A 15,513-nucleotide genomic window follows, 5' to 3' on the forward strand; every position below is an offset into this window, starting at 1 on the left:
TAGCATGTACTTCGGGTGATTTGGCACAAATTCAATTCTGTGCCTTTGCTTGATCCCATATGTTTTATCAGTGTCATGTTGATTAAGGTGTTCTTGTGTTTTCTAGCATGTGGATATTGCAGCGTTATTGATCAAATACAATACATGTGTAAATGCAACAGATAAGTGGGCATTCACACCACTGCATGAAGCAGCACAAAAAGGAAGGACGCAGCTTTGTGCTCTGCTGTTAGCTCATGGAGCAGATCCAACCATGAAGAATCAAGAGGGTCAGACACCACTAGACCTGGCTACAGTAAGTTCTCGTTGGAGTGCTAGCTGCAGACTACTCTGGCAGATTTGCTCTGCATATTAAATGTATTTCTGTGCCTCCATGGCATCAGTGGTCCTCAGTTTTCACTGTGTTGAGGTAGAAGGGAATGAACATTTCCAGGATGTGTGTGTTTGTGATTTCTTTTACCCACAGGTCCAGTCTGTTTTCTTTAGCTGAGACTTTAACATGGTTTGAGATTTAAGGTTTCCCTCTGCTTTCAAATTCACTCCTGGGATCTGTCTTCTCATTGGCAGAAGTAAAGCTATCTGAAATGTCCCCAGTGATAGTCAGTCTGTGTACTGTTTGTAATTATTTCTTTGAACCCAGAAGGAAAATGAGATGAGGCAGAATGGGGTCATTTAGAGGATGGTTATGTTCAGTGCCTGCATATTACCTCAGTTCTCTTTTTTGAAGAAGTCCAAAACAACATCCTAAGATTAGTGGGTGGCTGTCAAACCTTTTCTAAAACTGGCACCTGAAAGTGGTGGCAGTGGCAGCTGGTTAGAAAGCCTAGTAAGGTTGTGCGAATATGTATGTCCCAGCTTAAACATTCTTAATGGAATTGATACTGCAACCAAACTGGATGCTGTGGCCAGTTCTGGTGCAAGAATCTTTTAAAGGATGTTGATTCACTTAGGCAGAGTTCAAGATAAATCCTCCAGAATAATCTGAGCTCTGGGAAACCTGCTTTGTGACGAGAGATACAGGAAACCTATTTGATTTCTCTGTGGGAAAGTGAAGGTATTCTTAATCATGTTCTATGAGCACCTGCAAAGAGGAAATTCTTGAAGAATGAGGGTCCAGCTTAATTTAGTCAACAAAGACATTTTGCAATCCAATTTTAGCCAGGTTTGTACTTGTCCTGTAGCCCCTGTCTTTTGTTTGTTTGTTTGTTTGTTTAAACACTGTAAGAGGTTATTATAGCAAATAATGCATTGCTATAATATACTATGGGAATGGTGGAGTTTTTCCATTGAAATTTCGATCCAGTGCAAAATGCTCCACTAGTAATTGAGACCAGCAGAGAAATTGAGGTGGCATTGCATGGCCTAGGTTGCAGAGGATTTCCGATGAAGTTGCTGCATTGCTATTCCTGGCTTTAACACCTGTGAAGTCACTCTGTCAGAAGGGAAATTAGATGAACTTTCTTACAGAGATTTAGAAATGGAGAACTCAATTCACATGTCTGAGCAATGAATCAGAATGTTCTTGCAACCATGAATTCCCATGTTACAAAAATTGGCAATTTTATTTTTAACTGGGGTAACAGAGTGATCAATTTAAAAAAAAAAAAAAAGAAGAACAAACTCTTTGCAGAGGTCAGTGACCTGTGGTATAACAGCACCTCACGTTGAATGATTTTGTGTTTTTCAGGCTGATGATATCCGAGCTTTGCTGATAGATGCGATGCCTCCAGAAGCTTTGCCTACGTGCTTTAAGCCTCAAGCTACTGTTGTTAGTGCCTCCCTGATCTCACCGGCATCTACACCATCCTGCCTCTCTGCTGCCAGCAGTATAGATAACCTCACTGGGCCACTGGCAGAACTAGCAGTAGGAGGGACATCAAATGCTGGCGATGGAGCGGCAGGAACTGAAAGGAAGGAGGGAGAAGGTGCATTTGCTGCTGGACAACTTTGCATTGCCAGAAGTACAGTAGTTTAGATTCACAACAGCTCTTGCTCTATCTGAAAAGTATTTCGGATTGGCCAGAAAATACTTCACCGCCTGAACTGTTGTCCACGTTGTAAAATGTCTGATGCTTGTTCTGTTTTCGTGTGCTCCTTCAGGAACGTCATCTGTTTGCTGTTGGTGATTAGGTCTGAGTACAAAGGCAGATCTTATTAGGTCCCCAGGTGTATGTTGTTGATTTTATCCAGAAAATCCAATGAAAATTAGTTTGATGACAGAATTACGATTGTGAAAGCTGGGGGATTTCATTAAGGCTTTTTTAAACCTTTTGATTAGTAATCTAGAATACATGATCTGGCTGATTACCTATAGCAAAAATACACCCAGTTTTCCTTTCCTTCTCCTTGCAATATGTACCTCTGCCACAGATCATTTGTGCTTTTTAATATTTCATTCTGAGGGAGGGAATAGTGATGAGCTTTGCACAGAGGTTTCACACGATGGAAGTGATTTATTTCTTATTGACATAGAAAAGTTGATTGTACAAAAAATCAGACTGGAATTTTAAGAAAAAAGTGATGGTTTATTTGTTTGTTTATTTAAATTCAGACGCTTGGGCTAAAGTGACTTGTTTTTCTTATTACAGTTTCTGGTCTTGACATGAACATCACCCAGTTCCTGAAAAGCCTGGGTCTTGAACACCTTCGGGACATCTTTGAGACAGAACAGGTAAGTGGCAAGTGTTTTTTGTGTTTTAAAGATAGACTAAGCTGATAAACCTTATCCCTAATTTAAAAAGAATTGGCAAATGCTTTTCAATGAAGTAGAGATGAAAATCTCTGAGGCTGTTTGATTCAGGTATCAGCAGTTTTCACTTTCTTAAAAAAATGATGACTGCCAGTTTCTCAAGCTTACATTGCTTTAAGATATTTGAGGCCTATTCTTTTGTACTGTTTCTTAGATTTAATGTGTTACAGTTCAGTAGATTTTTTGTGTGAACAAGATGGACGGACACTGGTGGAAGTGAAAGGTACAAGTACAGGAGACTGGATTTGATGGTGTGTTTTTTCTCAGGCCTCTGCTGCTAATCTTTCGTGATGGGTCAGGAAACAAATATTTGAAATGTAATGTGTTACAGAAAAATCTCCAAATGTTTCCATGAAATCTTACAGAGGTATCTCCCCAAAGTGAACATGTTGTTATAATACTTCTTCTCACGCTTAAAGAAAAGGGCCTATGCTTCAGCTTGGAACTGGTTCTTTTAAGAAGCAAACCAACCTCAAAACAACCTGCATTCTATTTGTTTTGTTATTTTTCACACCTTTCTCTTGCCATGCTGCTTTTGTCCTACTTTTGCTTCCTTTACTCCTAACCTGTTTTTAAGATCTTGCCCTGCTAATAAGATTTAACAATGTAAATCAGATTCATCATTTTGAAACTGTTTAGCTCCTCTTGTAGGTTTTTCTTTCGGGTGAAAGTAAGCTTATCATCCCAAGCACTGCACTACCTTCGTGTGCACCTCAACTTGGCTCTAGCCAAACATCCATATTGGGTCTGTGCTGGTACTGTCTAACACCTGTGTGTTTTCTGTATTTTTTTTTTTAATGTTGTGCATGTGATGAATGTCTTCAAAGGCTTTCCTACAGCAGTCTCATTAGAGGTGTTCCTGCTCAATTGGACAGATGTTCAGGGTAGCTGTAATTCCTTGCTTGAATTGCTTTCCTGTGGATTAGTGATACTCAGTTTGTAGTGTTGATGTCTGCAAGTCCAGTTGTGCTGACAACCTACCTGCTTTTGAACCAAGTTGTATGGGTTCCCATTATCTGCTGAGCTTCCAATCCCAGTTTAATGTGTAAATTTGGAAGTAGACTTTATACAGTTATCTCCTTCACATTAAATCTTTTTGTGTTTCACAGAATCACCTTGGCACAGAATTGCTTTATAGCAATAAAAAACACGTATTACACCTAGTGATTATTTCCTGCTCTTTTTAACTTAAAAAAAAAAAGTTTATCTGACAGCACATTTTATTACCTTTCTGCTTCCACCAGTAATCTCCATGACCTTGACATTTAACACCATGTGGATGTAGTTGTATATTACAACAGAATAGTCATGCCTGTCCTCACAACACTATTTCCCAGAGTAGTGGAATACTTGAGCATGACTTAGCATGGCAGACTCACTGGCTTAATGCACATGTGAATATATATACACACAGTAACAGTATACACCATAGCATACTGATGCAAAACACATTTAACATTTATTAGTAAACATATAGAATACTTGTTTCTGTTTGTGTAGTGAAAATTTTGAACTACACAAGAAGGTGAGACCTTGAATGCTTCAGAAATATTCTCATGATTTGACTTGTCCTAGCACCTCCATGCATCCTGTTTCTACATAAGCAAAAATGTTTTTAACAAGCTCCTGTGAAAACCATCTCTTGTTAATTGCTGTAAGAGAAGTTAAAGTTCTACAAAAATTTGGGCTGTAGCTGCTGCGTATGGTCCTGTGATAGGGAGAGGCTTGCCAGAAGGTGGCAGCAATAAGGAGAGCAGTAAAACATAATATACAGATATATATATATACATAATATATATACACTGTCTTGGTTGAAGCATGAATACACTCTGTTTTCTGAACTGATGTGTCTTTAGCCTTGGGAATCAGGCAGGTGATTTTTGTGGTCTTTCACCTTTCCAGATAACCCTGGATGTGTTGGCAGACATGGGACACGAGGAGCTTAAAGAAATAGGGATTAATGCCTATGGACACCGCCACAAATTGATAAAAGGTGTGGAGAGACTTCTAGGAGGCCAGCAAGGTAAATATGACGTTTTCACTTGTTAGTGTAATTGTAACATAGAACAGGCTTCCAGCAGTCATCTTCTGTAAATGTAGGCGTCAGTACCAGGAAGTGAAAGAATCTGGGTTTGGGAAAAATGTACTTGCTGATAAGCCTGATGGTTTGGTGGCTTGTGACAGATATAGAGTATATTGGGTTGATAAAGGATGGAGTGACTGCTTGCCTTCCCAGAGAATGGACACCCCTGAGGGAGCTGTGGAAGCTGTGACCATTTGCGGGGATCCTGTTTGACCGAGGAGGGAACTTTTGGGTTGAATTGCCCTACATACCTACCCCACAGGCTGGCTGTATCCCGAAGCGTGGGCTTGATGGAGTTCTTTGCTGCCCCACACTTCTCAGGTGCTTCTCTTGAAAGCACAGAGGAAAATCCAGTTATCAGACGTGCATTTTCCTTCTCTGTTTTAAGACTAGTTTTTTTTGCTGCTAGCAAAAGTGCTTTATCTTTTCAGGGTTATGTTTCTGCTTTATGCTTGTTTTGCATTTCCTGCTATACTGGGGTTATATAAGCAGAAAAATGATGATGATGAATAGAAAGAAGTCTAGTATTGTTTTCTCCTGTTGATTTTTACTCCTTTAATTTCTTCTCTTTGTAGGCACCAATCCTTATTTAACTTTCCACTGTGTGAGTCAGGGGACCATTCTCCTTGACCTTGCTCCTGACGATAAGGAGTATCAGTCCGTTGAAGAGGAGGTATTGCAAATGTCTTTCTTGGTGGAATTTTTCTCTTCACCTAATCCTTAGAGCTAAAGCATGTTGAAAGTGATAAAATATGCTTTGGTGAATTGCATAGATCTGACTTGGAGTTTAGAGCATTTTTGTTTGTTTGTTTTAATTTATACTGATTATGGATTTTTTTTTGCTGTTTCTTGCCTTTTTTTTTTAATAAGCGGTGTGGTTGCTCACTTACTGCTATCATAATTTTGCTTTGTTCATGTTGTGTTTTGGGTGTCATCTCATAGCTAAGGTTTCCACAGTTTGCCAGAGAAAGGCAGGCCGTGAGTGAAGACTGTGGGAGATGAAGGCCTCACAAGCTTGTAGGAATTCTCTATGCTCAGGCTGTGTCTGCATCTGAACCAGCTTTTTTTCTCTTGTCTCAGTGGTTTACCTAATCTGTAACACAGATAAACATCTCTTGGATAATTGAGAGTTGACTATAATTTTATCTCCCCCCCCTCCCCCCCCGCGCACTTTTATTTAAGTAAAAGCAGATACCATTTTGAAAGAAAAAGCATAACACACAAGAGAATTTCTGAAGAGTTGTGTTTGAAGGAAACGTTTTATTGTGCATTCACTGTTTATGTGTACTGTTCCTACATCGTGGCACGGAAGCGTTTGGAGTTTTTTTAAAAAGTCTGGATACTCAGGGTTGCTCCCATCTTACCATGGAATATTTTTCATTAGTAACTCTGCAGTCTGGAGTCTGTGCAGATTTTTAGTGTAAACATGTCTGGCAGAAAGTGTCATGTGTTTACCAGAGTAAATTGGGGTGTTTATTTGAGTTGTTACTAAAGGTTGTCACTGTAGCTATAAATACCTCTGGAAAAAAAAATTAAAACTGTTGAAATTCTCAGGAGCTGCTATTGACATAAGAAAATTTACACTGCAAGCCTTTTCCTACCACTAAGAAATACAGACTGTACACTAGAAACAATGTATATTAACACTAGAACATAAACAGTAGAACACTGTACAGTAGAAACATTTGGTATTACTTCAAAATGATCATCTTGTATGTGCATTACTTTTTAATTGTTTTCTAATCTAAAGGAGGTTTAGATTAGGTTTCCATTTGTATCTGATTTTGATAGGAAGTGCCAGTATTCTTCTCTTTCCTATCTAGATTACAATTATACAATCTTTTTAATAGAAACATCCAACTTCTCAGACAATATTGTGGAATTGTGTAGTGTGTTGACTGCCTGAGAAATAAGGGTGTATCTCAGTTTTAAATTGATGTCTTTTTTTGACACCTTTTAGCTCGTTTTCAACCAAGATAGTCTGTTGCTGCCAGTGACATATTAAGATACTGCATGAATATTTTGCCTTGCTAGCAAGTGTTGTGTGCCAAACATTCAGTTATGTTTATTTATGTAGATGCAAAGCACAATCCGGGAGCACAGGGATGGTGGAAATGCTGGCGGGATCTTCAACAGGTACAATGTCATCAGGGTAAGTTTCAAAGCCTCATAATTCTATTTAGTAAAATAAGTTGGAACTTATGCAGGCACACAGAATTGGGTCATCCTTTTATGTTTGAAGTTCTTTGTTAATATAATATTCAGATAAAGAGTTGAAGCAAGCACCGAGTACTAAAATGACTGATTGTGTGCTTGGCACATGGAGTGAGGAAGAAGTGTCCTTGTGCTGTTAAAGGAGTCTGAGGAAATGATACTGAAGATAAAAATGCTGAAGAACCTGACTTATGTTTCACAGCCTGATTTAATTTTAGTCTATCACTTCCGTATTTGACTTTGCAGCACGGATCTTTTCCCAGGCTATCTTTTATTTCCTTTTTAAAGTATGTTTTGGGGTAGGGGGAAAGGATGAATGTGACTTTTTACTAAGAGTTCCTATCATCCTTGTGCTACTTTGGATCTCAGCACATCCTTCCTTGCCCCTGCCAACTAGAAAAATACCTGTTTGCAAGCACTGATATGTCAGAAAATGGAGTGTAAGCTTTCGAAGGGGAAAGTACACTCTTGGATTCCGTTTTTCTTTTTTTTTTTTTTTTCTTTTTGCTGTGCTTTGGGGGGAAGTGAGGGGAAGTCAGAACAGAAAGCTCCCAAGTTCCAGGAAATCCTTGCTACATAGCTGTTTGAAAAGTGAGCTTGTACAGAGCTTTTGCAACTTAGCACAGGAGATCATACATCCTGACTTTGAAACAAGCTCTTTCCACTGTGCTCCCAGTCCTTTACAAAAACCACAGTGATATTAGAGCATGTGACTCAAACTATATTTCAAGATAAATTGAACATCTTGAAATATAGTTTCCAATATTCACACTTCTCTTTTCCTCAAGAGTTTTCATTTCATGAACATTAAACCTAAACCAGACAGCCAGCCTCAGAAAGCTATCTCAGTTCAACAGAGGCCAAAGCAGGGAGGGAAGAATCGCAGGCGTTCTGTAGTTCTTGGTGGTATTACATGCTCTGAGGGGTGAAGCCCGAAAGCCTTCCTTAAACCTGACAACTTAAGCTGCAATTCACAATAGATTGAACATCTAAGCATGCGTTGCTGACTTGGGTTTAAAATTTTAGCCTTATATGCAGAACAGATGTCGGTTTTTTTTCATACTGTTCATGTATCTTACTGAGAGTTTCCCTGTAGAATTTCTGCAAACTCTGTGAAACTGTATTTCGTTTCATTTAAATGGTATGCTTAGACCTGTTGTACCACTGCAGATCCAAAAAGTCGTGAATAAGAAGTTGCGGGAGAGGTTCTGTCACAGACAGAAGGAGGTCTCAGAGGAGAATCACAACCATCACAACGAGCGCATGTTGTTTCATGGTAATGAAGTGATATCTATTTGTATGTGCTGGTATTAAAAGAAAAAAAAAAGGCAGAAACATACAAGAACCAACAGGCAATGTTAATGTGGCTGTTTACCATCCTGTACAGTAATTGTATTTCTACATTAATAATGCAAGGGTGAGGGGTGGTGGAGGTAGTCTGTGTGGTTACTGCAATCCCAAAAGGCACACTGCATACCAAAAAAAAAAAAATATTTCAAAAGCAGTATCTCAGTCATTTCCATTAAAGCTGCTGGTAACTACTGGGAGGATGATACATTGCTGAGAGAAAGATGGTATCATCTAAAAGAGAGGAGCACCACACAGTAAAGAACATTTTACCCTGGCACTCCAGGCCGCTGTCTGGGAAAGGAATCAAAACCAACCATGAGTTTGAGCAACGTGTTCTCTAGAAGCATCTAGAAGTGCCTGCAAATGACAACTGCCTGAGAGTCCTCCTGCCCTAGACCCTTCTATAATTCTGTGCAGGAAACTGTTTTTGTGTATGATTGTCCTGATAAACTTGCCCCATCTCAGTGAGTACTGACTGATGGAGAAGATGTGCATTGACAAGGTAAATTGTGCTAAAATTTGAAGTGGGGCGGGGAAGTCACTTAATGAGGTCTGTAAAATGAGTAAGACATGAGTCACATGTGGTATTTTGGTATATAACAGTAAATCCCACACATCACTGCATCCTGCTGGGTATTGCCTCCTTCCAGCTGACTGGGTACACCTTCCGGTATTTAATGGTCTGTTTGAGGCAGAAAAAGCTCCTCTTGACATAGAGTCCAGTATTACTACTTAACAAATATTGTGTGGTAACACATCCTTTTGTGTATTCTAGGGTCTCCTTTTATTAATGCAATAATTCATAAAGGATTTGATGAAAGACATGCATACATTGGAGGAATGTTTGGAGCTGGAATTTACTTTGCAGAGAACTCCTCAAAAAGCAACCAGTATGTGTACGGGATAGGGGGAGGCACAGGCTGTCCCACACACAAAGACAGGTCCTGTTACATCTGCCACAGGTATGTCTCCAGCAGGGTTCCCTATAGGTAACTCTGGCTGTCCTGTTTTTTATGATCCTGACACAGGATGAATTGCAGAGGAAGAATAGCCACTTGAGCTAGGTCATGGCAGGAAAAATGCAGCTTTCCATTTGTCAAGGCCAGGGGAAAAAAAAAAAAAAAGGTGTAAATGCAGCAAGTCCCACAGAAAGGTCAAAGTGAGTGTAAATCAAAGTGAATTGCGGCTCAGGAAGGAGACTTGAAATACCAATTTTGGAAATGAAGACTCAGGCAAAAAGAGCAATTGAAGTCCAGGCACTCTCAGAAGAAAAAAGCAGTGCAAAGTGGATCAGATAATTTTGGAGGTGGTGAACAGGACTTAATCACAGCTTTGTTTTATTTTGTACTGAAGTAGGTCAATGTGCTCTTTGGCACACCTGTCCTCATCCTACTGGTTTGAACACAGAATTTCAGCTTCTTGCAACAGCTATATAGAAAATGAACTAGAGCAAGCCTGCATACGACTAGACAAAGTGTGTGTTTTCCTTTCTACATGTCAAGAGATAGTTTTTATGATACAGCCTTAGAACTGGCTTCTAAAATAGTTTATACAAAAACACTTGAGAAATTAATTGCAACAAAGTGAAAGTCTGAAATCACTCTGGAAGGATACATCTCCCAGTAAGATATTTTAATGCAGTGTTTTCTTGTTTCTTTTTAGACAAATGCTGTTCTGTAGAGTGACCCTTGGGAAATCCTTCCTTCAGTTCAGTACAATGAAAATGGCTCATGCCCCTCCAGGACACCATTCTGTTATTGGCAGGCCAAGTGTGAATGGACTTGCATACGCTGAATACGTTATCTATAGAGGAGAACAGGTAGGTGAGTTAGCAAGGACTGGGTTTGTGAAAGTGCAAAGATCTTCAAGTTGGAGAAGGGATGTGATTTATTTCTATGCTGGATGTGTTGCGTTACTTTGATTGATAGGATTTTTTCACTTAAATGCAAAAAGTAAGCAGTGAGCTGTATCAAAGCAGTTGCTACGCCTTTCCACTGAGCTGCTCTGATTTACATCGGGTAGAATGGCCTAATTCCTCCTCTGCAGCACTGATAGATTCTGTTAAGAGATATAATTTTCTCCAGTGGGCACTGAGTCTTCCATTGTATTAAACTGGCATTACTGCAGTAGCAAGAACACATGCGTTTCTGGGGCTCTTACAGATATTGAGTATTCTGGGCTTTTTACCTGTAGATCATAAGATCATAGAATCATAGAGTAGTTTGGGTTGGAAGCGACCTTAATGATCATCTAATTCCAACCCTCCTGCCATGGGCAGGGACACCTTCCACTAGACCAGGTTGCTCAAAGCCCCATCCAGCCTGACCTTAAACACTTGCAGCAATGGAGCATCCATAACTTCTCTGGGCAATCTCACTACCCTCAGAGTAAAGAATTTGTTCCTTACATCTAATCTAGATCTACCTTCTTTTAGTTTAAAGCCATTACCCCTTGTCCTATCACTCAGCTCCCTGACAAAGAGTCCCTCCCCAGCTTTCCTGTAGGTCCCCTTTAGGTACTGTCAGGCCGCTGTAAGGTCTCCCCGGAGCCTTCTCTTCTCCAGGCTGAACATCCCCAACTCCCTCAACCTGTCTTTGTAGGAGAGGTGCTGCAGACCCTTGATCATCGTAGGAGAGGTGCTCTAGCCCCTTAGCCCTCCTCTGGACTCAACAGCTCCTAAAACAGCCAATCTTGCCAATACTTTTTATTTCAGAGTTTATTTCCAGCCTTTTGATCATCTTTGTGGCCCTCCTCTGGACTTGTTCTAAAGATCAATGCCATTTGTGTGCTGGGGGCCCCACAGCTGAATGCAGTACTCCAAACGGGGTGTCATGAGAACAGAGCAGAAAGGGAAAATCACCTTCCTTGACCTCCTGGTCACACTTCTGTTGATGCAGCCCAAAATGCAGTTGGCTTTCTGGGCTGCAAGCACACATTGCTGGCTTCTTCTTCGTTGAGCTTCTCATCAACCGATACCCCCCAGGTCCTTCTCCTGAGAGCTGCTCTCAATACATTCACAGCCCAGCCTGTATTTGTGCTTGGGATTGCTGTGACCCCGGTGCAGGACCTTGTATTTGGCCTTGTTGAACTTCATGAGGTTTGCATGGGCCCACCTCTCAAGCCTGTCCAGGTCCCTCTGGATGGCATCCCTTCCCTCCAGCTTGTTGACCACACCAAACAGCTTGGTGTCATCAGCAACTTGCTGAGGGTGCACTCAATCCCTCTGTCCATGTCTCCAACAAAGATATTAAACAATACCGATCCCAATACTGACCCCTGAGGAACACCATTCATCACTGATCTCCACCTGGACATTGAGCCGTTGACCTCAACTCTTTGAGTGCGACCATCCAGCCAATTCCTCACCCACGAAGTGGTCCATCCATCAAATATGTATCACTCCAATTTAGAGACAAGGATACCATGGGGGAACAGTGTCAGATGCTTTGTGCAAGTCCAGGTAGATGATGCCATTTGCTCTTCCCCTATCCGCCAATGCTGTAACCCCATCATAGAAGGCCACCAGATTTGTCAGGCACGATTCACCCTTAGTGAAGCCATGTTGGCTGTCACCAGTCACCTCCTTATTTTCCATGTGCCTTAGCCTAGTTTCCAGGAGGATCTGCTCCATGATCTTGCCAGGCACAGAGGTGAGACCGATTGGCCTGTAGTTCCCCAGGTCTTGCTTTTTTCCCTTTTTAAAAATGGGGTTATGTTTCCCCTTTTCCAGCCACTGTGAATTTCCCTGGACTGCCGTGACTTCTCAAATGTGATGAGTAGTGGCTTAGCAACTACATCTGCCAGTTCCCTCAGGACCACAGATGGATCTCACCATGTCCAATGGGCTTTATACTTTAGATGGTCTTGAACCAGATCTTCTCCTACAGTGGGTGGTTCGTCATTCTCCCAGAGCTCTTGCCAGTGATGACTGAGGCAAAAAAAGTCATTGAGTACCTCAGCCTTCTCTTTATCCCAGGTATCCAGGTCTCCCATTTCCTTTCATAGAGGGCCCACAGTTTCCCTAGTTTTCCTTTTATCACTGATATACCTACAGAAGCCTTTCTTGTTGCCCTTGATGTGCCTGGCCAAATTTAATTCTAATGGGGCTTTAGCTTTCCTAATTTGATCTGCGGCTTCTCAGACAATGTCTCTGTATCCCTCCCAGGCTATCTGTCCTTGCTTCCACCCTCTGTAGGCCTCCTTTTTCTTCTCGAGTTTGGCCAGCAGCTCCATGTTCATCCACACAGGCCTCCTGGTATTTTTGCTTGACATCCTCTTTGTTGCAATGCATCACTCCTGAGCTTGTAGGAGGTGATCCTTGAATAGTAACCAGCTTTCTTGGGCCCCTCTTCCCTCCAGGGCTTTGTCCCATGGTACTCTACCAAGCAGATCCTTGAAGAGGCCAATGTCTGCTCTCCTGAAGTCCAGGGCAGTGAGCTGCTGTGCTCCTTCCTCACTGCCTTCAGGATCCTGCACCATTTCATAATCACTGCAGCCTTGGCTGCCTTTGAGCTTCACATTCCACACCAGCTCCTCCTTGTTGGTATGAATAAGGTCTAGCATTGCACCTCTCCTCATTGTCTCGTCTATCACTTGACGAAGGAAGTTATCATCAATTCATTGCAGGAATCTTCTGGATAGCCTATTCCCTGCTGTGCTGTCCCTCCAACAGATACCAGGGTGGTTGAAATCCCCCATGAGGACCAGGGCTTGTGAACATGAGGCTGCTTCTAGCTGCCTATAGAGGGCCTCATCTGCATGGCCTTCTTGATCAGGTGGCCTGTAGCAGTCCTCCACAATCATAGAATTGGTAAGGTTGGAAAAGACCTCCAAGGGCATCTGGTCCAACCATAAAATGTCACATGTCCCTGCCCTCCCTGTAATCCCAACCCATAAGCTCTCTGTCAGCTCCTCATCCATCCCCAGGCAGAGCTCCATGCACTCCAGCTGCTCACTGACATAAAGGGCAATTTCCCCTCTTCTTCTCCCCTGCCTGTCCTTCCTAAGGAGCCTGTAGCCTTCCATTTCAACGCTCCAGTCATGTGAGCCATCCCACCATGTCTCTGTAATGCCAATGAGGTCATAGCCCTCAGGCTATGCACACATCTCTAACTCCTCTTGTTTATTCCCCATGCTACCTTCCAGAAGGGTTACAAGGAATTAGTCACAGAATCACAGAATCATCTAGGTTAGAAGAGACCTCCAAGATCACCTAGTTCAACCTCTGACCGAACACTAACAAGTCCTCCACTAAACCATATCACTAAGCTCTACATCTAAACATCTTTTAAAGGCCTCCAGGGATGGTTACTGAACCACTTCCCTGGGCAGCCTATTCCAATGCCTAACAACCCTCTCAGTAAAGAAGTTCTTCCTAATATCCAACCTAAACCTCCCCTGGTGCAATTTTAGCCCATTCCCCCTTATTCTATCACCAGGCATGTGGGAGAATAGACTAATCCCCACTTCGCTACAGCTTCCTTTAAGGTGCCTATATAAGGTCGCCCCTGAGCCTCCTCTTCTCCAGGTTGAACAACCCCAGCTCCCTCAGCCGCTCCTCATAAGCCTTGCTCTCCAGACCCCTCACCAGCTTTGTTGCCCTTCTCTGGACTCTCTCGAGCACCTCCATGTCCTTCTTGTAGCGAGGGGCCCAAAGCTGAACACAGTACTCGAGGTGTGGCCTCACCAGAGCTGAGTACAGGGGGACAATCACTTCCCTAGTCCTAGTGGCCACACTGCTTCTTATGCAAGCCAGGATGCTGTTGGCCTTCTTGGCCACCTGAGCACACTGCTGGCTCATATTCAGCCGACTATCAACCAATACTCCCAGGTCCTTCTCTGCCAGGCAGCTTTCCAACCACTCATCTCCCAGCCTGTAGCTCTGCTTGGGGTTGTTGTGCCCCAGGTACAGGACCCGGCACTTGGCCTTGTTGAACTTCGTATAGTTGACCTCAGCCCATCGGTCCAGCCTATCCAGATCCTCCTGCAGAGCCTTCCTACCCTCAAGCAGATTGACACACGCACCTAACTTGGTGTCATCTGCAAACTTACTGAGGGTGCACTCGATCCCCTCCTCCAGATCATCGATAAAGATATTAAAGAGGACCGGCCCCAGTACTGAGCCCTGGGGGACACCACTAGTGACCAGCCTCCAACTGGATTTAACTCCATTCACCATGACTCTTTGGGCCCGGCTACCCAGCCAGTTTCTAACCCAACAAAGCGTACGCCAGTCCAAGCCACGAGCAGCCAGTTTCTTGAGGAGAATGCTGTGGAAAACAGTGTCGAAAGCCTTACTGAGGTCAAGGTAAACCACATCCACAGCCCTTCCCTCATCCACCAAGCGCGTCACTTTGTCATAGAAGGAGATCAGGTTCGTCAAGCAGGACCTGCCTTTCATAAACCCATGCTGACTGGGCCTAATCGCCTGGTTGCCCTGTAAGTGCCACGTGATGACACTCAAGATAATCTGCTCCATGAGCTTCCCTGGTACCAAAGTCAGACTGGCAGGCCTATGGTTTACCGGTTCTACCCTCTGGCCCCTCTTGTAGATGGGCGTCACATTTGCTAGCCACCAGTTGACTGGGACCTCCCCATATAGCCAGGACTGCTGATAAATGATGGAAAGGGGCTTGGTCAGCTCTTCTGCCAGTTCTCTCAGCACCCTCGGGTGGATCCCATCCAGCCCCATCGACTTGCGTACATCCAGGTGCTGTAGCAGGTCACCAACCATTTCCTTGTGGATTATGAGGGCCACATCCTGCTCCCCATCCCCTTCCACCAGCTCAGGGTACTGGGTATCTAGAGAAAAACTGGTCTTGCTGCTAAAGACTGAGGCAAAGAAGGCATTAAGCACCTCAGCCTTTTCCTCATCTCTCATCACTGAGTTTCCCGCCCGCATCCAGTAGAGGATGGAGATTCTCCTTAGTCCTCCTCCTGTTTGTGTTTATGTGTTTATAAAAACATTTTTTGTTATCTTTAACAGCAGTAAAAAAAAAAAAAAGAAAAAGTTCCATAGTGCAGGCGGAGGGGCACGGGGCTGGCGGGGCGCGGTGAGGCGGTGGTGCTACGGCTCTGAGGGGACAGCGGGGAGGGGTGTCCTGCCGCTGGCACTGAG

General features: G+C 43.0%; 1 protein-coding gene across 4 annotated transcripts in view; it reads left to right on the forward strand.

The window, feature by feature from the left end:
• The window catches only part of TNKS (tankyrase), a 122,124-nt gene that overhangs the window by 99,675 nt on the left and 6,936 nt on the right, over window positions 1–15,513 (forward strand). Inside the window, exons 18-26 of one of the 4 annotated variants that reach the window (XM_050710325.1) lie at window positions 107–295; window positions 1,688–1,961; window positions 2,589–2,671; window positions 4,652–4,772; window positions 5,408–5,505; window positions 6,910–6,984; window positions 8,217–8,322; window positions 9,172–9,358; window positions 10,059–10,219. In XM_050710325.1, coding sequence (XP_050566282.1) covers window positions 107–295; window positions 1,688–1,961; window positions 2,589–2,671; window positions 4,652–4,772; window positions 5,408–5,505; window positions 6,910–6,984; window positions 8,217–8,322; window positions 9,172–9,358; window positions 10,059–10,219 — 1,294 coding nt within the window. The remainder of the gene's footprint in view (window positions 1–106; window positions 296–1,687; window positions 1,962–2,588; window positions 2,672–4,651; window positions 4,773–5,407; window positions 5,506–6,909; window positions 6,985–8,216; window positions 8,323–9,171; window positions 9,359–10,058; window positions 10,220–15,513) is intronic. The other 3 variants (XM_050710326.1, XM_050710327.1, XM_035554219.2) reach the window with 3 other exon arrangements.

Source organism: Cygnus atratus, chromosome 4, assembly GCF_013377495.2.
Source record: "Cygnus atratus isolate AKBS03 ecotype Queensland, Australia chromosome 4, CAtr_DNAZoo_HiC_assembly, whole genome shotgun sequence".
Classification (NCBI taxonomy): Eukaryota; Metazoa; Chordata; class Aves; order Anseriformes; family Anatidae; genus Cygnus; species Cygnus atratus.